Source organism: Heliconius melpomene, chromosome 10 (genome assembly GCF_056956725.1).
Source record: "Heliconius melpomene rosina isolate 202511_hmr_F chromosome 10, ASM5695672v1, whole genome shotgun sequence".
NCBI lineage: Eukaryota > Metazoa > Arthropoda > Insecta > Lepidoptera > Nymphalidae > Heliconius > Heliconius melpomene.
This window is the reverse complement of record NC_140398.1, coordinates 15,041,989-15,069,738: the sequence shown is the minus strand read 5'-3', so window position 1 is coordinate 15,069,738 and position 27,750 is coordinate 15,041,989. Positions and strand designations below refer to the sequence as shown.

The 27,750-nt window shown below is 32.5% G+C and overlaps 3 protein-coding genes across 4 annotated transcripts in view; 2 read left to right on the top strand and 1 right to left on the bottom strand.

Moving 5' to 3' along the window:
• The first annotated feature begins 8,058 nt into the window (after positions 1–8,058).
• Positions 8,059–14,225, top strand: LOC146535875 (uncharacterized). 2 transcript variants are annotated; one of them, XM_085190618.1, is made up of 7 exons: positions 8,059–8,208; positions 11,172–11,308; positions 11,396–11,660; positions 11,733–11,944; positions 12,018–12,243; positions 12,803–13,077; positions 13,608–14,225. In XM_085190618.1, exons 1-7 carry the CDS (start codon positions 8,193–8,195, stop codon positions 13,833–13,835), a joined length of 1,359 nt encoding a protein of 452 aa, XP_085046744.1. In that variant the 5' UTR covers positions 8,059–8,192; the 3' UTR covers positions 13,836–14,225. The 2 variants fall into 2 exon arrangements, with proteins under 2 accessions (XP_085046744.1, XP_085046746.1); XM_085190620.1 differs by lacking the exons at positions 11,733–11,944; positions 12,018–12,243.
• Positions 14,226–15,070: 845 nt separating this feature from the next.
• Positions 15,071–17,754, bottom strand: LOC146535874 (uncharacterized). Its single transcript, XM_085190621.1, has 5 exons — positions 17,548–17,754; positions 17,327–17,472; positions 16,991–17,234; positions 16,338–16,588; positions 15,071–15,979 (listed from the first exon to the last, which is right to left on the bottom strand). Exons 1-5 carry the CDS (start codon positions 17,561–17,563, stop codon positions 15,671–15,673), a joined length of 966 nt encoding a protein of 321 aa, XP_085046747.1. The 5' UTR covers positions 17,564–17,754; the 3' UTR covers positions 15,071–15,670.
• Positions 17,755–19,415: 1,661 nt separating this feature from the next.
• The window catches only part of LOC146535873 (uncharacterized), a 22,808-nt gene continuing 14,473 nt past the window's right edge, over positions 19,416–27,750 (top strand). Inside the window, exons 1-17 of the mRNA XM_085191189.1 lie at positions 19,416–19,473; positions 20,097–20,307; positions 20,521–20,695; positions 21,339–21,442; positions 21,790–21,936; positions 22,319–22,436; positions 22,825–22,900; positions 23,639–23,706; positions 24,347–24,365; positions 24,466–24,492; positions 24,588–24,699; positions 24,780–24,904; positions 25,156–25,206; positions 25,413–25,524; positions 25,707–25,831; positions 27,011–27,061; positions 27,411–27,522. Of these exons, the coding sequence (XP_085047315.1) occupies positions 19,416–19,473; positions 20,097–20,307; positions 20,521–20,695; positions 21,339–21,442; positions 21,790–21,936; positions 22,319–22,436; positions 22,825–22,900; positions 23,639–23,706; positions 24,347–24,365; positions 24,466–24,492; positions 24,588–24,699; positions 24,780–24,904; positions 25,156–25,206; positions 25,413–25,524; positions 25,707–25,831; positions 27,011–27,061; positions 27,411–27,522 (1,691 nt within the window). The remainder of the gene's footprint in view (positions 19,474–20,096; positions 20,308–20,520; positions 20,696–21,338; positions 21,443–21,789; positions 21,937–22,318; positions 22,437–22,824; positions 22,901–23,638; positions 23,707–24,346; positions 24,366–24,465; positions 24,493–24,587; positions 24,700–24,779; positions 24,905–25,155; positions 25,207–25,412; positions 25,525–25,706; positions 25,832–27,010; positions 27,062–27,410; positions 27,523–27,750) is intronic.

The window sequence follows — 27,750 nt, the reverse complement described above, 5'->3', positions numbered from 1 at the left end:
GGCGGCGCACGTGGCGCTCCGGCACCGACGCCGCCCCCCGCCCGCCTGCCCCCGGCAGCCCCCGCCGGTGCCGCTACCAGATGCTGAGGCCCGTCCGCCGTCCTGGCCATATGCGCTCAGCTACCCTACCCTCCGCAACCCATAATGATATGCCTCGTTATCATGACTCGCAAGTCGCATGCCTCTTTACTTTGACACTTACATACAATTCACTAATAATTCTTAAAACTACGTCACGTAACATACCCTTATAAGTTATAATATAGCGAATATTTACATACGCCAGGGTAAACATCCGCTATCTAATATGAAGGAATGTTCCTTATCTCGATGTATACGTACTACTTTTTTTCAAGTTTTGTGCATCAAAATATAGATAACGTCTTACAATAATCTATTATTGTGGTGTAATCTTCTGTTTCTCACGATGTAAGGTATTGCCCTTGACATAATTTTGACAAATGCGCTTGTTTTAATATTACCTATTCAAATATATAATAATACTGAATGCAGCATTGACGCAAATCGTTCAAACACACGGGTCTATTTATATATAGAACCAGTAGAAGTGACGATTTCTGTAAATACCTAAATAGAATATTTTAATTCAGTGCCGACTCTAAGTATATTATGTTCTATGTAATGTACATACTACATGTGATTCATAGTACATACTAAAAAAGACCTAAAAGTTTTTTTTGGTATACTATACTAAACTTTATTATACAATTTGTAGAATTTTAGTGAAGTTATGTCTCACTCATCTTCACTCTGCATCTCTCCGGATATACCTACCCCATTTCCCGAGGAACTGGAGGCATTGCGTGTTGGGTGGCTGAACTCAACGCCACGCTTTGCCTCGCCAGCAGAGCGAAGAAAACAAAATATTAAATATTTCATTTATTCGAATGGGAATTGAACCTACAATCTGTCGCACTTACAGTCACACGCTTGTGCCTCTGCGCCAATACTAGCCTCAATATTAGATTTCAATCGTGCAAACCAAAGATTTACCATAAAATCTCTATTTATTTATAAAAAAAAATCTAAAGAAAAGTCGAGGATATGAGATGATGAGAGAGATGACCTACCAGATACAGATTGCAATTTTCAGATCTGCACAAAAATTTTTATGTGAGAACTTGAAAAGTAATTATTTTAATTCATTATTAAACTTCGAATACCATATTTGCATAAAACATGATGTAGAATAAGAAAAAAAAATGAAAACATAAATGGCAGTGCTGGATTTCTCAAATTTGAAACTTAAAATTAAGTAAATCAACCAATCAAGAAGTGTTTAGCGTAATTAGTTCATTACTAATACCGTAAAATTCTAGATATAATAGCAAATATTATTATAACCTTATTAATTAACAAAACAAATATAATAGTTTTACTTTGAGTATTACTTTACCAAAAAATATTATTTTACAGCATTTCTTGACTAGGTACTTATATGTTTTTACCTACAAAAAAAGTGCTACCATTCACTTTACAAATAATATTTCCAAAAGGTGTTTCGTTCTATCTGCTATATTATAATCTTTTGAGAGAATTCAATGAACCTTTTTCGCTCGTAGGTATAAATGGGGGGTGGGGGTAGTAGGTTCATTGATCGCAGCCATTGTCACCCGTGCGCGTGCGCCGCCAGCTGCTATACCCAAGCCGCCCTAGTGTTATCGAGCAGATGGTGGTAGAAAACGCTTTTTTATTGATCTAATCTGAAATTTTGCGTCACGCTTCAAATGTTCTTGTGAATTATGTTTCGAATTTAAAAAGTAGCTGGCTAGTTGTATATTATGTTATTTTACTTTTATATATGTAATAGATTAAGTTCCTAATCAAAAAAATCATCCTAAAATGAAAATTCGATAAAATGAAAATAAAAAGGCTCAAATAGTCAAATATGTTCAAAAATAAAATTGATAAAAAAAATCGTAAATAAAATTAATAAAAATAATCATAATTAGCAAGATGAGATGAATGTTTAAGCATTTTAAGTAATAACAATTAATAATATCAATTAACTAAAGTAGGCACTATATAAACATATAAAAGAATTTTGGCATAGGATAGGTTCATAAATACAGTACGGTCAAGCAGTCCTGGCCGCCTAGAAGTAAGCTGTAGATCTGTAGACGGCTGCGCAGATTTGATTTTAGGATCTCTCTTACTTTTGATTATTCTTAGTGAACAATGCGCATAAATTCAAAAAACTTACCTTCAGAGCGGCCACGGCTTGTTGGCCGTACTGTACCTAAGGTGAAAATAAGTCAAGAAACTATGAAATACCCTCGTCAATAACCTTTACTAACTTAATAGTATATAAGTATTCATTTAAAGGTAATTCAATTCAGCATCGAATTATTAAACGTTATATATTTCGTTTGTATGTAAATATTTTGTGACGACTGCATTACTGTTATATTCTAAAATTTTATTATTTTAAAATGATACCAAGGCCATTAGGAGATCCCGTGTTGTCTAGTGATCTAGTAGTAGTGATAAATTCTAGATCTTATGGCTTTTAGGCATGCCAGTTGAGCATAATTTACTTCGTCAATGTCACGAAAAATAAAGATGGCAAGACGAGAATTGGTCAGTAAAATTTAATTTTAAAAAATATAAGAACATGTATATTTTTCAATTAAACCGTCAGGAGAGGCCGTGTTAGTAAAATCGTATAAAAGAGGGTAGAAACAGATGAAAAAAACCATAAAAGCATTGGAATTGTACCGGCACTTATTGGAAGGAAACTAGTATGAAGTATTGTTTTTGGGTGATACATATCACTTATTGCAATTACGTAGAATCTCTTTCCGAATAAATTAGAAACATATAAAAGATAATTATTTTTTAACGTTTTTAAAAAAAAAAACATTATATAAAGAATATATGTTTTTTTAAAAACATTAATCGCTTCCGTTTTCTAACATCATTTAAATGGTTTACTTTATTCCGCACCATTTGCAATGTTAGATAAATCACTGTGTTTAGTTACGTCCCTTAACAAAAATATCTTGAAATTTTGTTTATACCTAAGCATTAGTGACAATTAACAACGAAATTTAAATAAAAGGAAATGGTCATAAAATCCATACAAACGAGGTTGCGGGCGGTCACTATTGTATAGACGATATTATTATTTATTTGATTTATTATTCTGAATGTTTGTATTACTTAAAGTTCGCGAGGTCTAAATTGAGCTTTGCGTTTTGCTTCGAAATCAGAGCGAAGAAATAAAAATATATATTTATATAACTAGTTCATTTCCTCGAGTGGGAATCGAACCCACAACGGAACGGACAAGGAATGGTCGAAAGATAGATAATCTGGTCGGAGTGCACACAAACCAAGTTGCAGTCGACAATTATTTAATAAATTTAGAATTTCAGTCTTATAATAAGATCATTTTTTATCGTTTTTCGATATTGAAATATAATAATTTTATCTTATCATTAATCGGTTTCAGTAGTAGGTTAGCTTACTGTTAATAAAATTTGTATTTTCTATAACTATGGAATTGAGGCCGAACGCGGCACAGGCGCACGAGCGTGTGACTATAAAAGCGGTTGATGATGGGTTCAATTCCCACTCGAAGAAATGAAATATTTAATATATTCATTACTTCAATATGGTGTCGAGGCAAAGCACGGCATAGAGTTTCGACACCGAGTTTCGTCACAATGCCTCCAGAAATCTGCGGAAAATAAGAGTGTCTTAATTCCTCTGCCTACAATGCTATGTACATGATACTACGTGAATCTAAATAAAATCTATGTAATTGCTTAATTAGAGATAGACATAAGTTATATAAGACAATGTTACTTTTAGAAAAATATACTTTTTAAATTTGGCCTAATGCCAGAGCACGTATAAAGTAATTTATATATTTCAGTGGATTAAAACTATTTCTACTGCCGTGTAAATAGCATCTACTTAAAAGAATCCTATTACTACAAACAATACCTGACGAAGCCATACATAAAACAACGAAGTCATAGGAATTAAGAGACATTTAATATTCTGAAAGCAACGCCATCTCTTTTTTATTTGCAAATGTGAATGAGTTATTAGTTTATTAGTCGAAAATATAGGTGGCGTTAGAAATAATGTTGCCAGTTTATACTTTTTAATTAGGTGTTGCAATTATTACACAGTTAGAATAAAGCAAGTGAATTTAAATATGTATATTTATACAGTTAATACCTTAAAATATTATATGAGAGTAAAATTTTGACTATCCAAGCTGATGTTGAATTGAACATTGTTGTTTATATAATGTTATAGTGCTGCCATCTATATTTTATTAATAACCTAATGAGACAGTATATTAAGAGTAAAGAAACAGATGGCGCCACACGTCCCGTGTCAAATTTGTAACATTTAATTTATACTCAGTTTCATGATTATATTAGATAACGTATTTAAAATTGAATATTACTTCATGCACTTAGTAATAACCCCAGAATTCACATTCAGATAAATAAGGTAAAGTAAGCAATATATTATCATATATTAAGGCCAGTCGTAGAGCAGGGGCGCAAAATGTGACTGTAATCACGACTGGTTGTGGGTTCGATTCCCACTCGAGGAAATTAAATATTTATTTAAATTTAATTTCTTCGCTCTGGTGTGGAGTTTTGCCTCGGCTTTTAACATGTCATAAATAGCTCCAGAATTCGATGGAAAGTGAGGACCTGTGGATACAGTTCCTCCCACCTACCCTACCTCACCTAGTGTTAAGACACTCCGACTTTCCGCCAGACTCTGGATGCATTGCGTGTTGATTGTTAAGTGGCGGAACTCAACGCCGGGCGCCTCGACCTCAGAGCGAACAAATGGAAATATAAATTTCATTAATTCATCTCCTCGAGTGGAGGGATTGAACCCACAACCAGTCGCATTTGCAGTCACATTTTGTGCCCGTGTGCCACGACTGGCTTCTTCTTGTTACGTCTCTAGATAATAGGGATCTTAATTGTCAAGCAATCATCGCATTAACCTTTCATCGAACTAACATGAATCATATTCTAAAAACGTCACTGATTGCATTGAAATAGGTCGGTACTCTGTGGGTGGTCCTACATATTTCGTCATCTCTAATCATAACATATTGTAGCTAACAAATAAACATATACTAAAAAAGTGACAGTTTTCATCTTAAATTACTATTGAAAAATTGTAATTTACCTGTTTGTACTTGTCTTCAGAATAATAAAATATTAATATATAATAATATACTTTATACATAGTTGCTGCAAATTTATTATTTATTTATCTTGTACGCTCCCTATTTTCCTTTTGAATTTAACAACTAATTCGGTAGATGACGCCATTGTAGCCCCCATGGTGAAGGCGTGACTTATTTCCACTCCATTTGAGTTATTGTTTATATTTAAAATATATTTATTATTTCTCTTCTGGTTATACCAAGGTACCTAGGAACTTTTGACAGCTAAAAACTGTCGGTAAATTTCCACATCTTTATTCTCCATTATTAACATGGTTATTAGTCTTAATTGACATTCTATTATTATTAGAATAGAATAGAATAGAATAGAATATACTTTATTGCACACATAAAAGAAATATATAGAAAGAACAACACAAATAAAATTTAAAGAAAAACACGTATGCAAAGGCGGATATTATTATTATCCATTTCATGATTTCTTTAGCTACAGCTAAGCTACAGCTACTGCACGCATCTACACATAGCAGAGTAGGGAAGAGCGAACTTGGAAACCTAATATTAAGACACACCGTTCCCATTAACATATTTCCGGTCTCTACTCTCCGCTGAATTCTGCATTTACTGCGTGTTGAATGGCAGATCTTAACATCGCAAATATAAAATATTTCATTCCTTCTAGTGGAAACCGAACACATAACCATCGCGATTACAGTCGCACGTTTGTAACTTAATTGGTTATAGTAAATTGTATTATTATAACCATTTAATAAATAAATAAATAAACTGTAAATAAATAAATTTGTCTTTATTGCATCTTTAGAGTAGAATTTAAGTCGAGAACCTTTTAATATTAATGTTATCCAATGGTTGAGAAATAAATCATCATAAATAGATGGATTGCAAATAATTAATAATAATTAAATATATTTTCCTGTATATTTTGTGTTTTATTTATATTTGTAAAATAAATAATGTATTAAAATATCTATTAGTATATGACTTGTGTGTTTCGCTTATCCGTTTGACATTTACGTACATCTTAAGGCAGTACCTACCTATCAATTTAATTATAATTACGCACGTCAGCTAGGTAGATACCTAGTTTTTTACAATTATTCTTTTTTCTTTATTTTCATTTTATAATATAACTAAGGTGACTTACAACTAGTGTTTTATCTGCGTAACATGTAAAAAAACTATAAAAAAGCATTAATAAATAAAACCAAAGTCATTCTTCGTCTATAATTCAGTTTCCCTATACGTGGTTTTTTCAAATTATAATAATTACAAAACCAGTAATAAAATTATTTAAAATTATAACATCTTAAATATATAATTTTATATAATGACTACTAACTTACTTGTCACTTACTTTCTCTTTACATCAATTGCAAATTAAGGAACGTTTTGATGGCGTTTTGTATAGATAGTGTTTTTTTTTACTTTGTAGAATGTTTTTATGTATTTAAAAAATATACAATGATAAATAAAAATAATAAAATTTGTTTTATTTCCCAAAAATATACAAATATTCGTTCGTTGATATGTTATATACTTATCTATATTCTTTTTCTACTAATATTATGAAGCTGAATAAATGGTTTGATTAAACGCGCTAATCTCAGGAACTAGATTGTTGGAACTCAGGAATGTTCTTTTTTTGGTCTACTATTTTTGAAGCGCTATTTTTCATGTATTATTTTTAAGCCGATTCGTTGCATGTAGCGATATTTCACTCATATGCACTCTTCTTTCTATGCAAGGATCATAATTAAAAAATCATGCTCTAACTCCATTGAATAGTAGTAAGAGTAGTTTAATAACTTATACTATGAAAATATAAATTGAATTGAAATAAATAATTTATTTCATAAAGTGAGGTTCGAACCCACATCCAGTTGCTTTACATTCACACACTTGTGCTCCTACGCCACTACTGGCTTTAATCAGAAGTTCTGATTATTCTGACCAAGTGAAATATGCGTAAAATTTGGTAATGATTCTTTCATCTTTTCAGAATGAGCTGACTGCATCTTGCCCTCTGAGGTGCGGTAGTCACGGGTAGATTGAAGTACGCAATTATGAAATTTAAAAAAATAGGTAATTAATACGGTTAAAGAGTTTCACATCAAATATTGTTCTTCTGTTTTTTTCAAATTACATATTGGATAATAAAATTAAAGTTAAATCATCGTAGTGGAACGGGATTATTGTAAATTCAACTTAGTTTTTAAGTTTATTTCAACACTTCGATTACTATAATATATTAAAGTAAATATGTACCAAAATATAGTAATTTAGCAACACTACATAGTAATTAGGTATGCAGCCGGCAATTTCAATATACAGATAAGGCTGTTTACATATAATACATTTTTGTACCTACAATGTGGAGTGATAATAACATGGTAATAAATGAAACATATCTGGCATTTTGCCGAAACTGCTTTTAAGGTCTAACGGTAGGTACTTTAGGTAATAATCGATTAATCAACAACATCTTATAAATTGATACAGGAAATAAAACGTCATTCTTTATTTTATTTGTAAATGTATAGACATAGATATTATATTTAATTACCAGCCTAAACTTTTTTAAGATCGAACTCACAACCGTCGCGTTTTACAGTCTCACGTTGCGCCTCTGCATCAGGACGGCTTCGATCCTATACAGGCTGTATCATATATTAATGTAAAAAAATAAATATTTAAAGTAAATAATGTATCGTTTTCTAATTTCTTGCATAGATTTCTCTAATTACACATAAAAAACATGCAATTAAGTAAATTAAAATAGTAAAACAAGTATCTATAAAAATATTTGTATGTTTGTGTCAGGTAAGGATGACATCATAGCATTACGTAGCCGGAGCTCAGTGTCGGAGGCCGTGGCGCGACCGGCTCCCTCCCGTCCTCAGTTTACTTCGGAGTTCCATTGCATTAAGAGCTCCGTTCTGTGCTACGTACTAAGTGCTTCAAAAGTATTACAACCATGGCTAACATTCTAGGTAAGTTTAACATTTGTATAAATAAGTATTGAATTTTGTATTTTTTTTAAATACAACTTTATTTATATTAATAAAAGTTTTTACCATTTAAAAACTATGTCGCCTTTAGAAGATTTGGTCTTTTATAAGAAAACTTTTTAATTTGATATGCCGGTTGCAGCAAATAGCCGGCATTTTATTGGCACAATGCCAACTGCCGGGTGTAGCGTCTTACATCCGTAAGATCAATAGCTACAGAAATTTTTCATTTCAACGAAAATAAATTTTAAGTATGAAGATCGTTCAAATACCTGTATATTTTTAGCTTAACTAGAAAACGAGACGAGAGAAAAAGAAGAAGAGACTGATAATAAAATCTGTTTAATTGCAATGATTGGTCTCAATTAATGTTGTTAGACGAGTAGGTGGTTCGACATTGTGGTCTCTGAATCGTATCGAGGCATGAGATCATCTACTTTGAATTGTCGGTTAAATTACTTTCCGGCCCTTCGGTTTGCATTGTAAACATTTGTAGTGGGAGATGATTGTGTCATTGCTGCTAACGTAAATATAGCTATGATTTGGACCTGTTCAATAAAACTAATATAATAAAGTTTTTTAAAGACCGGCTCTCTGACTATAATTTTTAAAAAACCCTTTTTAATAAAAATGAAACGGGTAAATTTAACAAAATAAAAACTTCTCTAGCTATTATATTCTAAACAATTTATATGAATTATTCAGGATGTAAACAATTTCAAGAGCAAAATATTTAGGTAAAAGATAAACAATGACTACAATTGCTCGTTAGTCACAAATAGTTTTTGGAAGCCGTGAAAAACTTATTTTCGTGTATTTCATAATTCCTATACACACTCACTTATTGTAAACTATTTAAAGAAAAAAAAATTAAATGATTTCCCTAAAATATCGTTCCTATATTTTGTGTTCATTAAGAGATTATTCATGTTTACTAAGTTTGGGGAATAATAGAATATGTTATCGTACATGTAGGGGAATTGTGCTCAAGATGGCATACTATGATAAGATGACACACTACCAATATTGATGAAACTATTAGCGCTAAGTGCGATCTTATGACGTTTTAGAAAGTGTCTGTAGATGCAGCTAGTGCTTAAATTCAGTATGGCTGAAAGTGAATGCAGATGGGCAAGTAATTCATATTTTCGTTATTTTCAATTGCAACAAATTTTTCTTTCGCTTTTGCTTGATGGTGAAAAGACATGTAAGATAAAGATTTTCTGTTTGAACTAATTATAAATGTAAAATAGGATTATTATATGACATAACTAACGCTAAAAGCGCATCCTAACCTATAAACTTTTGTCACAACGGTTAAAATTAAATTCATATATCTATTGGGTAAGATGACATACAAAACGTGAGTATAAGATGGCATACTATCTTAGCCTTATAAGTGGAATAGATGTATTTTTTTGCTTTACCTACAAAATGCCTGGCAATTACAAACGAATATATATTGGTCACAAGAAGACATGGATAAGGCTGCTAGAGCAAGGGCATTCAATAGCCGCAGGTGACGAAGCTTATTTCCCTTTTGGAAAAGGAAGTGATTGATAACGGAATCCAACCTCATAAAATTTGCAACATGTATGAATCTGGCCTTAATATTGTTTAAAAGCCCCCCAGCAAAGAAGAAACTATTTATTTGTGAACTATGCTCGACAAATAATGATGGCGTTTTTATGCCACATACTAAGTATGTCATTTTACCCTGTAGATAAGTCGTCTTACACTGGCCGACCTAAGTGCGATTTTTGTTAGTTTTTATGATGTTTGAAAGATGATTGTTCTGAAACTAAAATAATTTCGTTGATTATGAAATATATAATAGTATACGCAATATGCTGTTCTCAGATCACTTTATTTATTTGAAATATTTGTCTTCAAACAAAAAGTATGTCATCTTAAGCACAATTCCCCTACAAATATATTTAATAGTTGTATAACCTTTGACCTAAAAAGCTAAAGGATGTCATGAAGATCTCCGTTGCGCTAGATCTTTTGCACGAACGTTTCGAATTGTTAGCATCTTGAGATAATATTACCTACTGTATCATATAAATGAAACCTTGCCGTATTAAATTGCATATATCCTTACTAAATAACATATATAATAATGCAAATAAATTTATTAGAATATTGTTATCAACACATTGGAAGTATAAAAGTAAAGTTATATCATTGAATATTAAATAACAACGCTGTATTAAGGAATATCTTTAAAAATCAATAAATCCTAAAAATTGGTCAATGTCAATGCGGTCAATGTTCGCGCACCACCAGCGTTCCTTTCAAGAACTACTATCGATCCAATGTGGTGACATCATTGGAAGACCTCGACCAAAAACCTTAGGCGAAGTATAACTGTACATAATCGAACTGTATGAATAGGGGTGTGACATGATGATACGCTTTAATGAGCTGAGGTTTAACAAAAACACAAAAACTAATTTGATATAAATATAAAATGTTGTTCGACATTAAATGTAGGCAGGTAAAGTATTTATTTTAAGCTAATAACTAAAACAACAAAAATTCAAAAATAAGGAAATATAATTTTTGCTCAATTTTTTTGCTTTATCTACGAACCTATCGATGAAATATGGTTTACCTAATAAATTGATACGAGAAATTGCGAATTAAAAGAATTTGTGAGTGCGCAGTGCGGCTCACTCGGGCTAGTCTCCGCATACCAACGCACTATTCTATATTTAGACATACGAACTGTTAAGAGACCTACCCACTGCGCGTACTGTTTTATTAATGTTATACTTTAACCTTAATAAGATCTGAAGGAAAGGCATGTGTCAGCATACTAATAAATATCAATTACTCATTTCTGTTTTTATAGCACATATATATTCAATATAGCAGACAACCTTAGCAGTTCTAGGATATGTTTTTAGTATTTACACATGAAATTGTGTATTAAATTACAGATGTTTCGACCGATGACAACCTGCAATACCAATTTTTCCCAGTATCCAGCGGTTCCGTTCAGTTCAAAATAAGAGCACCTAATGATGCGCATATTGCTCTGACTATGGGTCCCCAAGAATCTGACCCTATGTATGAGGTATACCTACATTTTGTTTTTGTTTACATATGATACTTAAAATGCATATAATATAATACTTATTAATATATCTTTTATTGCCTTTAGATATTTATTGGTGGTTGGGGCAACACCAAGAGTGTCATTAGGAGAAACAGATCCAAACCAGATAAAGTAGAAATTGAAACTCCGAATATATTGAGTGGCAGCGAATTTCGTGGGTTTTGGGTGAGATGGGAAAGCGGCATTGTGTCAGCGGGCCGCGAAGGAGAGTCTATTCCTTTCATTTCCTGGTCTGATTCAGAACCCTTCCCTATTGGTTTCGTTGGAGTGTGCACCGGCTGGGGTGCTTCTGGCACATGGAAAATTGAAGGTATGTAATATTTTTGCTTCACACAAAATGTACCCAACGTTCTTTCCATTTAAATAAATATTAACGGCGCAGATGGAGCCGAGTTCAATACGCCTGACAAGTTAGAATACAAATTCGGACCTGCCGCATCTGGTTCTTTGGAACTTGAGTACTGCGGCCCTCACAATTGTCACGTTTGCCTCACACCTGCACCTGCTGAAGTAGATCCCATGTATGAAGTCATTCTTGGTGGATGGGAAAATACTCAATCAGTAATACGCCATTGCAGGCAAAAACCAGATAAGGTAGTAAATTTTTTCGATGTTGTCAATATACAAATGAAAGAATATGACAATAAACCCCTATAAAACTTCATAGGTAACCGTTCCTACACCTGGTATTATGAATGCCAACGAGTTTAGGAAATTCATCTTTGAATGGCGTTGCGGAAGGTTGTCAGTGCGAGATGGTGCCTCTGGGGCAGTGATGATGGAGTGGATTGATCCCGCACCTTTCCCTATAACCCACTTCGGTGTGCGCACTGGATATGGAGCGAGGGGACAATGGCGTATATCACACTTCTACAAGGGCGGAGAGAGACAACGTTGAGTGGCCATGTTAAAAATGTTGCTTTGGTGTTAATAGCTAAACTTGCATCCAACTATAGTTTATATACAAATATTTTAATAATTGTTGTCATGACTACCGACTAACCAATTAAATGTTAATTTGCCTTGAGTTTGTGTGTTTATTATGTTGAATGCAACCGTTGAAACTACGGAGATTGTTTTCGGGATCGTTTTATGGTAGGTTGGGTACATTTTGTGTAGTCATTTCACGGTGATTATTTGGCCTTCTATTTTCATTTGCAACTTGTATACAACGCTCTTATTTGTGGTTGTTAGCTTATCTTTCCTAATAGTTTTGTTCCTAATAAATACATAAAACGTAGGTGTCATCAACAATTTATTTTGTAAATAACTTGACTATTATGTACAAAACTATTGATTTACTCATATTTTCTCTATCATCACTATATTTAGTTGCTTATTTATTTAACACGCAATTCACTTTCGATTTATTAACTTTGCATGACTAATTTTCATTGTTTTTATTTCAATTTGACATTTTATTAGAAATATATACTTTATTAAAATTTATAGTGCCACCTTCGGCGCCGTCAGCGCAGGCCTTATTCGCCCCTCCCCCCGGCTACCCATCGGTCGCGGCTGTTGGCGGCGCGAGTGTATGGGCCGACGCAACCTCCGGCCAAGTGCCTCCTGGCGCTGTAGTAGGAGGAAACGACTGCTCTGGAGAACCCCTTTACGTGGCTAGAGCACAGCATGAAGGCGCTCTGTTACCTGGAAAGCTGGTCTCCTCTCACGGATGTGCTTACGTACCATGGGGTGGCCAGGAACATGGCAAGAACGAGTACCAAGTATGTTTATTGAATTAATTTACAATACAGTGTGATTCAGTGGGAATGAGCCCGACATTAAAATTGTGTATAAAACTAATGTAACATTAGGATGTTTCATCAGTTTCACATTCCATTCCAATAAAAGCTATGGTTTTTTGACATCAAATCGAAACTACATCAGCTTCACTAACGCGTGTATCGGGAGAGGCAGAAGGAGCCTAGTCGTAACTCAAGGCTTTTCTGTCTAACACTATTAAGACTCTCCGCTCCTCACTTTCCGTCGAATTTTGGACGCATTGCGTGTTAAGTGGCAAACTTAACGTCACACTTGACCTCGATATCAGAGCGAAGAAATGAAAATATTAAATATTTGATTTTCTTGAGTGACAAACCCACAACCTGTCGCATTAAGTCACACAAGCGTGTGGATCCCCCTCCCGCTCCTGCGTCGGGACTGGGCTCCATACTATATCTACATATATCATCATGGATATTATAATATATTTATTGAGGTCAATATTATATTAATTACATATTATGAAATTTAGATTTTAGTCGGCGGACCCAACAACTGGGTGCCCACCAGCGGATCAAACATTCCCCCAGGCGCGTTCCCTGCCGGCCAGTCGGAGGACGGCGAGCCGTTGTTCATTGGCAGGGTGCGCCATGAAGGCAGCCTCACTACCGGCAAAGTGCAACAATCCCATGGCGTTTGCTATATATCATTTGCTGGACAAGAACTCGGTTTCCCTGATTACGAAATTCTTGTACAATAAATTGTTATAATTACGAGAAAAAAAATGCTTAATCTGTAAAGTCGTTTCTAGTGTCATTTGTAGCAACAATATATTTTTATATATTATCTGTGTATATCGTAAGAATAATTATAATAAACTGATTGATTGATGATTATCTACAATATTTTCTAAAAACTACTTATTTATCTAATCTAAACTTTTGTCTACGAATGAAACTGGAAAGAAGCACTAAGTAGCGCTAATGTTTTTTTGCCTGGGCTTCTTTTTAATTGAGAAAATATGTATGTAAATTAAAATATATATTAAGTTATATTCACAATGTGCCTGGTAATCTCATAATAATAAAGAGCACTACATAATAATTTGTTATGTAACATGTTATACTTTATTAAATTATTTTTAAAATTTTATTTAGTTTTATGACAACCTTTTAACCTCCTTAGACTTAATTTATTACGACATTAAAATACAGTTAGAAATAAAAAAATATTTACAATATTCCTTATTAAATATTCTTAAAAATTTTAAGTGGTTTTTATGAGAATACAAAAATATTTTACAAAACGTATATATGTAAATTTGAACGCAATGGACTCGAACCCACGCCTCTTCGAAAACGTCCAAGCGCTCTGTGTATCACTATACAAAAGTATATATCGTCAAACATAATATTATATGTATGACACAAACCATCGTGCCGCAGGCACATGAGCGTGCAACTTTAATACGACGATTGGGGGTTCGATCCCCACTCGAGGAAGTGTAATATTTATTTACGTTTATATTTCCATTTCTTCGCTCTGGTGTAGAGGGAAAGCGCGGGGTTGAGTTCTGTCATTTAACACACGATGTCTCCAGAATTCGGCAGAGAGTGGGAAACAGTGTCTTAACACTAAGTTCCCTCTGCTGACCACAGTGGCGTAGCTAGGGGGGTGCGAGCGGTGCGGTCTCACCGGGCATCAAAAGGAAAGGGGCATCAAAGTCGACGATAATTTTTTTTAAAAGGTAGCCAATGTCACATTTTAGTGTTTGACACTTGATCTACGTGAGAGTAGGAGACACTTTGGTTTTTTTTTAAAGGGCATCAAGTCCCCTAAGCCGCACCGGGCAGCAAATACTACTAGCCTAGTACCATGCTGTGTGCGGGATACAGCGTGAAGCTGATTTGATTTGATTTTGATTGGTAGATATTAGTAGGAATAATAAGAATTAATAACTTTCTCTATTTGGAAGTCGGTTCAAAAGAAACAATGTTTTTGTATAAATATATATAATAAATAAATGTTATGTTTTGTTATGTGTTAATTTGGTGCAATAAAGTATCTTATATATAGTTAAATAAAAAATCACATTGTTCATTTACGATTAGTAAAATATTTTTTTTACACAGTAGTAAAGATATTAAGTGACTCCATATATATACCATTATATACCATTCTTATCAATATTTATTACACCACAGTTACAGTACACGTTTAAGATTTAAGAGTAGATAGAGCAGGAAGGCAGACTTTGGCAACATACAAGAAGAAGATTTACTATATATATATGTATCTTCACAAATGAATCATAAAAAGATCAAATTTTTACTAAACAATCTAAACTTTGTCATAAACTATGCATATATGTCCACAACAAAAAAATTCAAACCATTGCACAATGTATATAAAATTAATTTGAGTCTCTGACAACACTTGAGTCTCAAGTATAAACATAATAAAATTTTTATATAATTAAAAATATCAAGAACTTTTTACATATATGATATCAATCAAAACAAATACACATTTACTTAAATTTATATTAAAATTCAACACATTTTTATTAAAGTAATAAACAGTTTAATAACTATCTCAAATGCAAGGTTGTGAAGCCTTCATAGGATTTAAAGAACACTTGCGACTCTTAGTTAATGCATGTTCTTCAACATCAGCTCTAACTAAAATTTCGTATGTATATTTTTCATGTTCTGCTCCTTTATAAGGGAGATAGCATGTTTTGTATAACATATGGACTTTGCCAACTATTAAATCCGGGCCGATCATTGCTCTACCAATGTAAAGATATTCATTGCGCACTTCTGAAGTCCCTGCTATGAATGCATTCTCGGGAATATAGTTCTGTTTACATTTCATCCACATTGCATTATAGCCACAGAGTATCTGTAAATAAATATGAACAATTTTATTATTACTTTTGTAAATATACATTTTGTGTACAGTTTAAGATAAAATAAAATGGTAAACATTATTTTAACAAAATTTACATATCAGTTGTTTTCTTTCATATGTCAATGTAGTTTACACATCCAGAATATATAAAGCTTGACACTTTTTCGACAAAGCTGGGTAAGCAGAAGGAATCTCATATTAAGATACTTTATTACCATCTGCTCATTTTTGAGACATTACATGTTAAGTGGCAGAACTCTACACTGCACTGCACTACATAATTTAGCAGAACCAGCAGAAATTTTACATTTATAGTCGGTCGTCAACCCCTATTTTATATAAAATTTACCTCAAACTCTTCTTTTCTGTGTTCTTCATGTCCCCATGGTACAAAAGCACAACCTTTCGATGGTACATATTTCCCAAGACATTGCGATCGACGATGTTTGGCACGAGCAATATATATTGTTTCACCATCTTCAAATCCACCTATAAATGCATCTTGCGGCAAATGATTACAACTTGTATTATAAGACACCCAGTGTAATTGTCCACCTTCTATATGCTTATATGCCAGTGGCCTTAGTGGAGCTATGTCATCTGATGGAAAAATATTTTTTTCTTTATAATGAAAAAAAAACACATGTTTTATTCTAATATTATAGTACATTTTTTAAAATGATTGACACACAACTAAAGTAGTAATTTCGATATATTCATAATTAAATCGATTCGATGATTAAACATAATTAAATGAATTCGATTTATTCAAAATTTATTCATAATAAATTAAATTTCGATTTATTCATAATTAAAATTATAGCATTGTGATAGCATCTCATAGTAAATATCACTATATTTAGTTGTGAGTTTAATTCCCTTTTGGGGAAAGGATTAATTTTTACTGTATACAGAATACAGTATGGAGCTAAAAAAAATTATAACTTAGATAACAGTAAGCTTGATAAACTTTTGTAAATGTTTCATTTAAAAAAAACTTACTTTCAACAGTAATATCCATTGAGGCAGGAGTATCAAATTTAACAAATCCAATTATGTTATCTTCAACTATATCTAAAAGTTTAAATGATGAATTTATTTCATTCATATCAGTCATGAATAGTTTTTTATTAAGCCATGTCAAACAAAAATCATATGTGCCTGGTTCGGAAAAGAAAGACACTCTAATACTGGAAGTGCCTTGAGTAGATCGTACACTTGTTCGAGAATAATAACCAAATGATATCTGGAAAGAAGTATATAAAAATTAATATAGTATTTACTAATATCTCTATAAATTAGTAAAAATATTTATTAACTCTCTTAAGTTAAACATACCATGTAAAGCTCACTATGTGGACATTCTTTTGCTAATAAGGTTATTATGACAGCTTCTGAACAGTATTCACGGCTAACCAATTTAAATTTTACTCCTCCATTATCAGCAGGAACAAGTTGATCAAGTTTCACAAGATTCCCTGGAACTATTATTTATAACATTCTTATATATATAAAGATATACGATTTTTCATATATATGTAAAGTCGAAAATTTCTTACTTGTTATTATGTCCATTATAAATTAAAAAATCAAGGCGAACTGAATATTGGCTATCGAAAGATATATAGAAACCTTTGCTATCAAACTTAGTAATCTTCCAAACAATCTTCTTTGTACTTTAACAGATATTTTTTAACTTCTTTATGATTCATGTTATATCGATAACAGATTTAAGATACTCTGATTCATATATTTCTATAATATGAAAACAAAACATTTTTTTTAGTGACATTGACAGATGTCTATGCAAAATCTATTCTATATATATATCTATATCTATACTTATAATAAATCTGTAGAAAAGTCATTTCTGTACATAGAAAATATAAAAAAAAAAATAGCTAGGGTGTTAAAGGACAATTAACAGAATCCATTTCCAGCATTTTTGGAATTTTTATCTGTTTGTCTGTTTGTCTGTTATGTGTTCATGTATCACGTAAAAAGTACGCAACAAATTTAAGCAACTTTTATATATAAAAATTACAAGTAAATCAGAGGAGATTTTAGTTTTTATTTCATTGTAATCACTTCACTCTATCAAAAGACATAAGTATTTAATGTTTTCAAGAACTTAATATTTAAGATAGTAAAAATAGGTACATGTAACGCTATCTATGGGCAACCAATAGTAAGTACTATCGAATCTTGATAACGAATATAGTTATTATTTGTTAAGCATTAATTACTTCGGAAGAAATATTATTAATTTTAAAACTTTAGCAAAATATAGTTTTTGATTATTTATACTGAGAAAACGGTATGTTTTAACTATGATCGAACGATTACAGTTTAACTATTAGCACAATAGGTGGCGCTTTGGCTAGATTCTCCAAAAAAAAGAATATGGAACGTTTTAATTACATGACTGTTGATAAAAAATATATATATTTTAAGCAAATTTTTTCATAGTAAAAACTACTGAATTAAATATAAAAAAAATTAAATAGTTTGTAAAGGGTAGCAAAATATAGTTTTTGATTATTTATACTCAGAAAAAGGTATGTTTTAACTAAGATCGAACGGTTATAGTTTAGCTATTAGCACAATAGATGGCGCTCTGGAGTTAAAGGATGGTTAAATCTATGTAATGTAATTTAAAAATTATTATCTGTTTTTCTATTTACATAATCAATTATTGTGTAAAAAGTACAAAACTAATGTACCTATATAACTTTTACACATAAAAATAGTGCGTAATTTAGGGTACTATTTTTTTTTTTTAGTTTAGTTTGTTTAATTGTAATTACTTTACCTAAATATATACAGTATGTATGCATGTATGTATATATTTTTTTATTTTTATGTATGTATGTTGTGTTTTTATCAGTGTATGTATGTTTATATGATAAATAACTTATATATCTAAAAAATTGAAAGGTCACTCGTTACGAAATCTCAGAAACTACATATGCTAGGAATATCAAATTTTGCATAGGAGTTATTTATAGGACGTAGGTTAACGAAAGTTAGGTACTATTATTTGCATTTTATTTACCTAATAACTGCCAAAGAAACCACCACTCAAACTCCACATTCCCTAATAGTACGCGTTGAGTCTATGCGCACAGAAGTTTCAGGCTTTAAAAAATAACGAAGGTCTGGCTACTATTCGCTCTTAGATCATCAGCTTGAGGCTTGCGAATCGTACTTACGAGGTTTATTTATTCTAATAGGCAGGATGAAGAAAAATATTATTACTGGCCACTAAGTTTCTTGTCACATTTAAACAAGTTCTATTTTTATTATTGTTATCCTATGATGGTAACTTTGCTTTGTAAGCGATTGTCTAAAATTTAGACATTATTTACAATTTATTTCTATGAAACTGTTTCTAATTTGCTAAACTGAAATTATCTAAATAATTAATATGGCAGAACAGAGCGTACCCGGCGATCAAGCAGAAATGCCTGTCGCTGAACCTGAAGGTAGGTTATTTAATAATTATATTTATTGAAATTTATTGTTTAGACTATCGACCTTACAACTATTCGATGGAATAATTTGTTTACATTATTTTTTATTTTCCTGGTAAGATAAAGCGCGGCAGTCAGTTGAGTTGCATTTTAATATTTCTATTTTGATATTTTCATACTTATCCCAACATAAATGTTTAAATAGTACCTAAACATTATTAAAATCTATATATATAAAAGGACTTGTCCTCACTGACTGAGGTAAGACGCACGCACAGCCGTAACCACCTGTGCGTAGAAACGTGAAATTTGGACAGATATTTACTTTCGTAATCTGGACATCCACTAAGAAGGGATTTTGAAAAATTTTAACCCTAAAAGGGGGAAATGGGGGTTCAAAGTTTGTATGGAAAAAAAATTAAATCGGCCGATCTTTATAAAATTTGAAATTTAAATTTTTAAAAGTATTTAATTGAACACGTGCTTCATCATTTTCTAGAATTCTCCCCCTAAGAGTGCAAATAAGGGATTGAAAGTTTGTATGGAAAAATTTTTCAATCACCACTGATTGGCTCAGGCGAAGCTGCGCGCATCCGCTAGTCAATTATAAAAATAAACATTCAAGAAAGAGTAATTTTCTCGTATACATATATTCTTATATATTTATCTAACTCTTACTTTAGTAACTACTACCGGCGCCGGATTTCCTCCGTACCCACCGTATACTTCGGAACCTGCTCCTGCATCAGTTGCCGACACAATCATAGCAGGCCGTGATTTACGCATACAGCATAAATCAACGCCAAGGAAATCTGTACGACTCCCGCCAAGACCTGCTAAGGCCAAGTACAATTTGCATAGTTGCTATACCTATATAAAATCTTAAATATGTACAATCTATTTGGTTTTTTTACTTTAACCTTAAATGTATAATTATTTTATTTAATGATTGCCCAGTTTCTTTAAATATTATTTTTATATAAATCTTTTAAAGTTTATTTTGCGCCATAAAATTTCCCGACAGTTTTTTGCGGCTCTAACATTGTAATTACTGTTAAGGGGAGCTAAAGTAACGGATGTCAAAATGTCAAAGCGTACTGCCCTTGCCCACGCGCGCTGCCTTCGCCGCCACGGTGCAGTTTTGACAGATCGTTTAGAGCGTATGTCGAAACCACCTCGACGAAGCATTATTTATTTGTGGAGAGAGTACGCTCATAGACTACCAGCTGAAACTGTTAGTATAATGTGAAAGAATTATTTTATGCTTTTATTCTTACTAAATACAGTATTACTACTTGAGGCCAGTCACGGTTCAGGGACACAAGCGTGTGTGCGTAAACGTGACAGGTTGTGGTTCGATTCTCACATTAGGAAGTGTAACAATTATTTCATATTTTCAATTCTTCACTCTGGTGACGAGGCAAAACGCGGCGTTGAGTTCCTCCAATCAAAACACAATACTTTCTGAATTCGTCGGAGAGTGGGGAGCGGAATGCTTTAAGACTAGGCCCTTTCTGCCTACTCTGCTGCTACATGCGGGCGTAAAGCTGAATAAAAATATACTAACATTTCACCTAATCTGCTTATAAGCATAAGACTGAATGCGTAATGAGCCCAAAAAAATACTTGATGATTTCAACAATCAAATCCTCGTACGTACCATAAAAATAATATAGCACAAATACATTACACTTTATTTAATTTTTAACTTTATAACATTTTACACACATTTTGTACAGATTTCACATAGACCTATTATTTTATAACATTGACTGATTAAAAACACACTGTACCTTATACCATGTACCTTTTAATAGTATAATATATTATCTCATCTTAATAAAATAACATTTTTTTTTTATAAATAATTATTATAGATCGCTAGACTCCGAGCAATGTTAGATGCAGATGAGCCTTTCAAACCCGATCAGGCTTATGAATACTTTATTAATCTTAGAAAAACAAAGAATAAAGTTGCTACGTGAGTATATTTGTGTTATTTATTATAATGTCTTTTGATGTAGGATGCAAGTTGAGGTCAGTCGTGGCGCAGGGCCACAAGCTGACTGGAGGAGGTAATCGAGGAAATGAAATATTTTATAAGTATTTTAATTTCTTCGCTCTGGTGTTGAGGTTAAGCGTGGCGTTGAATTCCGCCAATACGTCCAGAATTCGGCGAAAAGTGAGGAGTGGAGTGCCCATAACCCTACTCTCCCTCTGCCTATCCTAGCTTTTATAAAAATGTCTTAAGATAGACTAAAAATCTATGTAAAAATGACAAGCATGAACATGAACTTGGACAATAAAAAATATTTATTTTATATGTAGAGCTCGTGGTGTAAATCGCATAAAGAAAGACGTCATGGCCTTATATGGCGATAAAAGAATTGTGTGGGCGCGAAATGCTACTGTTGCATTTGCTAGAGGTATTCAACAGCGGCTTTCCAGACCTGGTGCTTATACTTTAGCTGATAGGTATGTGCCAGTATTTTAGCTGATAGATATGTACCTACAACTATTATCTTTGAACCGTATAATTAGGTATGACAAGCTTAAATTCACTCGATGAAATGAAACATTTAATATTTTCATTTCTTCGCTCTGGAAACGAGGCAAAGCTCAGAATTGAGTTCCGCCACTCAGAACCCAATGTCTCCAGAACTTGGCGAAAAGTGGGGAACGAGAACGGAGTGTCTTAAAACTAGGTTCCCATGTACCCTCTACCTACCCTGCTATGCGCGGGATACAGCGTGAACATAAAATAAAGAAGATGGCTAAACTTTCAATACGTTAACGTCAGATTTTTAAAAACTTATAAATATTTCAAAATAATATCAGAAGCATAAAACGTTTATAGAATGCTTCGGTTGTCAAATATTATCTTGGAAGATATATGCTGCTACATGCATATGAACGTGCCTTCTAGACGTTGTACTCATCCAAAAGCCAAGTTCATAATGGAGATGTCGGATAAGGTACTACTATATGTTTCAGCGCACTTAAAGTTAGCAATGCTTTAATATGTATGGAATTAAAAGGGTAGAAATTATTTTCTTTCCTAACCGACTTCAAAAAAGAAGAATAATCAGTTTGACATGTTTGTATGCGTGTATTAGAATTGGATATTATTTGGGTATGGTGATCTACTCAGGCTTCCTAGCACGTATGCTAACTAAAGGTCATACCGAGATATATATTTTTATTTAAATGAATTCCAACTTAGGCAATATTCAGAGTTTCATTGCACAGCATAGCTTCCCTCCAGAAGGAGGAACTCCTTCTGCAAAAGCTAAGCAATATAGCTTTCCAGCTATATTGTCGGTTTAATTTTTAAATTTTAAATATAGTTTGCTTCGCCCTTAGGTGACGGTTTGGATCGACGAAATCCTTGCAGAGAGTGATGATCGCATGCTGATGATGGATTTCGATGAGGATAATGGTGAGCTTCAATGTAATAATTTTGTACTATTAGTTATAGAATTGATAGCATGGCGTTCAAATCTGTGATTCTTCTACAATTCTTGCTGCAATCAAGGTAACTTGATATGACATAACTTATGCTAAGGTTTTTGCTGTTTTGCTATTACGTGCAATGTTAAAGATAACTCAATTATTATTGCTGGTGCAATATTTTCTCTGTATTCATAAATTGTTTCTTGATAAATACGATTATCGGAAAACGGACTAGTCTAGAATAAACGGTCTGCCTGTTTCCTTTTGTCGGGTAGAAGTGGAAAAAAGCATGGCTGCATCGGAAGGTGCTGTGTCAAGTGAAGGCGTTACACCGGGCACCACGCCTGGGGCTTCGAAGACAAGCTTGCCTAAAGAATAGGTAATAAAATATACTAATATTATAAAAGTGAAAGTGTGTGAGTGATATCATGTGTTATGCAGTTTGACGTAAAAACTAGATATTAGTAATAATTCCATTTCGATGGAGTATATATACTATTTTATTAAATATTTTTAACATTTTTAAAGAGTTAGCATCTTTGTACGGAGGACTACAAAACAAAGATAAAAAACCAATCAGCAGATTTCTCGTAAAAAAAATATCGATTTTGGTAAAATTATAAAATAACAACGCAGAGAACGCGTGAGAAGACCAAAATTAAAAGTTGAAAGTACATTATCAAAATAATAATTAAAATAATTTATAAAATTTTCTTTCTTGCAGACATTGCAGGAGCGGGTGAGATGGGAGAAGTAACTTTTACAGATAATTTTCTGAATATGATGGGCGGTGTAAGTATTATATTATATTACATAATTTTCTGCATTTTTCGAACTATGCAGAAAGAACCATAAGTCAAACATAACTATTTGTGAGCCGCTCTTTGTCTCGTTACGTCTAGAACATATATATAGTTAATGCTTATTATTCCTAAGTTAAAAATACTTACCTTGAAAAAAATGTTTTTTTTGTCCTTCACGTATGTTAAATTTCATTTCTAAAGACATAATTATTCCTAGGACCGTGTTGAGATAATTATAATAATATTGAAAGAAGATAAATTGGACATTAACAGCTTAGAAACAGTATCAGAACCGGCCATTAGAAAAAACTACAATCAACTACACTTGCATGATATTTTTAATAAAAAAATTGTAAAATTAATGAACATTATATTTTTTTTATATTTTTCACCCTTTCCTTCAATCACAAGTGAACACTAATAAGGTAACATAAAATCGTTATAATATTGTTAAATTGTATTTTTTAATCATTCTTCATTCTCCATTTCTTTATTTTATTAAGAAAAGTTTATTTGTGTTCACTTGTGTTGATGTGGACAATGAAGGATGATTCAATTTTCTTGAAAAGTATTTGATAATAAAAGCCTTATTTTTATATATTAAAAATATTTTATTATTTTATTTTCAGGGTGGTCTTCTGAAAGTCCGTGAGTATTAATAGCACACTTCTTACGTTTCTGTATTCTCACTTTATTTCTATAATCATGTTAGTTTTTGTATTCCTACTTTATTATATTCTTTTTTCAGCACAACCGGCATATTTAAATTTCACTGGTAAGTCCCTTTAACTTTTGTCATCACAATATTGCTAATATATTAATTAATACAAGCGGCTTACTTATAATCATATTATCTCATTATGTAACCAGGTGAAATGTTGGAAGCTTTTATGATTTTAACAGAATCTATGTATAAAAAAGAAGATCAAGAGTTGCTTTCCTATGGAAAATTTCAGCAGACCTATACAGAAGCGGCGAACGAGTACGTAAAACGTCTTACTATTCAAAATAATTGTTTTATTATTAAAATATCAATAACATACCAAACTCTATTGCTTCTAGGTTAAAGGAAACATCAGATTTTAACGCAACAGAGTACAATACTACATTAGCGAGTAAAATAAATGGTGACCTAACTGCGGTTGCAAAACCTAACACACCCAACAATATTGCTCCATATATGAAAGGTATTTTGTTTCAATAGTAATGAAAATTAATGGTAAAAAAAGTCTTATCATATTTTAAATTTGATTTGATTTATTTTATACGAAATCATGCAAATAGATATGAAAACGTTATACTTTTCTTTAACTTCAAGTGATATACCGATTACCTAGTGTTAAAACACCCCACTCCCCATTAAAATATTCCGTTAATGAATCTACAATCATTTAGTTAGCATAGAAATAATTACTATTTATAACTTGTGGTGTTTCAGACATGGTGGAAATTTGCTCAAATTTTCTAGCTCAGCATGCTGAATTTAACAGTAAGTATAGAATATGAAACTTATTTTGTTTATATTGTTTATAAAACATTTTTAATAGCCATATGAGGCTGTCGTGGTGCAGCGACTTAAACGTATGACTGTAAACATGATGGTTGTGGGTTCGATATTATTTAACAATTTTCTATCTGTCTATGGTCTATGTTTTTGTTTGTATTTTTTGTCAATGTTATTTTTTTTATTTATAGAAGATAAAGGTCCAGCATTCAAATTATTAGTAAAGGCCATGCGCGCTAAAGGTAACGATCAATTATATCAAAAAGGAAAAGCCAAAAGAAGCTATGCAAATGCCGCAACGGAGTAAGAATAAATCAATTTACAATATTAGCTTAAGTTTTTACTCATTAATTATAAATATATTGAGCTATTGACACAAAGCAGTAAATAGTAAATGAGACTTAAACATAAATACATATTATTATTAAGTTTGAAAATTAAAATTTGGTGGAAACATTTTATTCAAAATTATGTTCTATACATAGACTAGAAAACGCAAGAGGCTTGGAGAGTGACCACGATGATCCTAATTTATCTCAAGAAATTCATTCAAATTTATCTAAACTTACACAAAATGAAACTCCAGCCAACCTAAAAGATGACATGAAAGGTAACGATGCTGAACAAATTACCTGACCTGACCTTACTAGATCAAAATTAGTAAAGCAACTAAATTATTGCATTTATAATACAAATGGTAACATTTTTAATAATATTAGATACAGATATTAACAGTTGACAAAGGCCTTACCCCTCTTTCCTTGGGCAAAGAGAACTGGCGTCGGCCTGTAGTACTTACTACTTCTGATCGCATGGCTGTATGGAAGAGCAAGGAGCTGCATGGTAGATTCCATAGAGCCCTAGTGGGCCAGGACGTGGATACTGTTTCATCATTATCTTGGTTACAGTTCGGGGATCTTTTCGGAGAAACTGAAGGTTTTGTCTGTGCAATTATGGACGAAGTTATCAAGACACGGAACTACCAGAGACATATTATGAAAGATGGCACTATCGACATCTGCCGGGCGTGTCATCGACCTGGGGAGTCCCTCAGACATATTGTCTCTGGTTGTTCTCATCTTGCTAATGGCGAGTATTTGCATAGACACAATCAAGTAGCCAAGATAATACACCAGCAACTTGGTCTTCAATATGGCCTTGTAGAATTGGAGGTGCCTTACTACAGGTACAATCCCATGTCTGTTCTTGAAAATAGCTGTGCTTTGCTCTACTGGGATCGGTCTATTATTACTGACAGGTATATTGTTGCCAATAGACCTGATATAGTACTAGTAGACCGAGCGGCGCGCCGCGCAGTGATTGTTGACGTTACTATCCCACATGATGAAAATCTCGTGAAGGCCGAAAAAGAAAAACAATCTAAATATTTGGACCTAGCCCATGAGATTACCGCCATGTGGGATGTCAATGCGACTATCATTGTGCCAATAGTGGTTTCGGTTAACGGTTTAATAGCGAAAAGCCTCGACCAACACCTTAAGAGGCTATCGCTTAGCTGTTGGATCAAGAACCGGATACAGAAGGCAGTGTTACTTGAGACGGCACGTATTGTGCGGAGGTTCCTCTCTCTGGAGCCCTAGCCACCGATGGCTTGGACCCTTGTCCCGCCCTCGGAAGTGTGGTTTTTTATATTTTTAAATGTATCTTTTTTATAATAATTTATATTTAAAAATGTAAAATTGATTCGCTTATTTAATAAAAGTATATTCTGTTAGATACCATGAGTATAAAAAATATCTTTCAAACCTTATTTATTTTCTTATTCCAGACACTTTGAATTTATGTTCAAAATATCTATCACAACGTGCAATTGATGAAAGTAAGTAACAAATTTTAATAATCGCACTGTAAAATTACAAAAGTATCGTATATTACATACTAGCGCTTAAACTTTTTCTAATACATATACACTTTATATAAATTGTGGCCTACATGTTATTCTGTTACTGTAAAATTTCATCTAAATCTGTTCAGTAGTTTTCGAGAAAATGAACAAACATCTACTCTATCAAAATTTTATATTTATAACATTATATTATATAGAAGGATATTATTTATGGCACTAGAAAAGTGTATATATATTTTTGTAATTTTATAGTGTAAATATTATGTGATGTGAATGAGATATATGTACCTATATATTAAAATAAATGCAATAAAATTTGCAGTTGAAAGAGGTCCCGCCTTTGATATTCTCATTAAGGAATTGGAAAAGAAGGGCTTTGAAAATTTTACACCACAATTTCCATGTGTCAATACAAATTTTGCAGCAGCATACGTGTAAAATTTCAGTTTTATTTCTATAAAATACTACTAGAAATTTGTATCCATTGCCTTTTTTAATTTTGAGATTATAAGGGTAAGCTTCGACCTGCGAGAAGAAGAAAAACAACCTACAATCTTAGAAGCTTCACACTGTATCCCGCACACAGCAAGGTAGGCAGAGGGAACCTAATGTGAAAACACTTCGTACCCCACTTTTTGTCGACTTCTGGAGGTATTGTGTGC

Excerpts from the sequence above, each read along its gene's own strand:
- LOC146535874 (XM_085190621.1), bottom strand. Across the intron at positions 17,235-17,326 it reads CACATAGTGAGCTTTACATG|ATATCATTTGGTTATTATTC; the intron begins GTATGTTTAACT and ends ACTTCTTTCCAG. Across the intron at positions 16,589-16,990 it reads AATGGATATTACTGTTGAAA|ATGACATAGCTCCACTAAGG; the intron begins GTAAGTTTTTTT and ends TTTTTCCATCAG.
- LOC146535875 (XM_085190618.1), top strand. Across the intron at positions 11,945-12,017 it reads GCAGGCAAAAACCAGATAAG|GTAACCGTTCCTACACCTGG; the intron begins GTAGTAAATTTT and ends AAAACTTCATAG. Across the intron at positions 13,078-13,607 it reads ATGGCAAGAACGAGTACCAA|ATTTTAGTCGGCGGACCCAA; the intron begins GTATGTTTATTG and ends TATGAAATTTAG.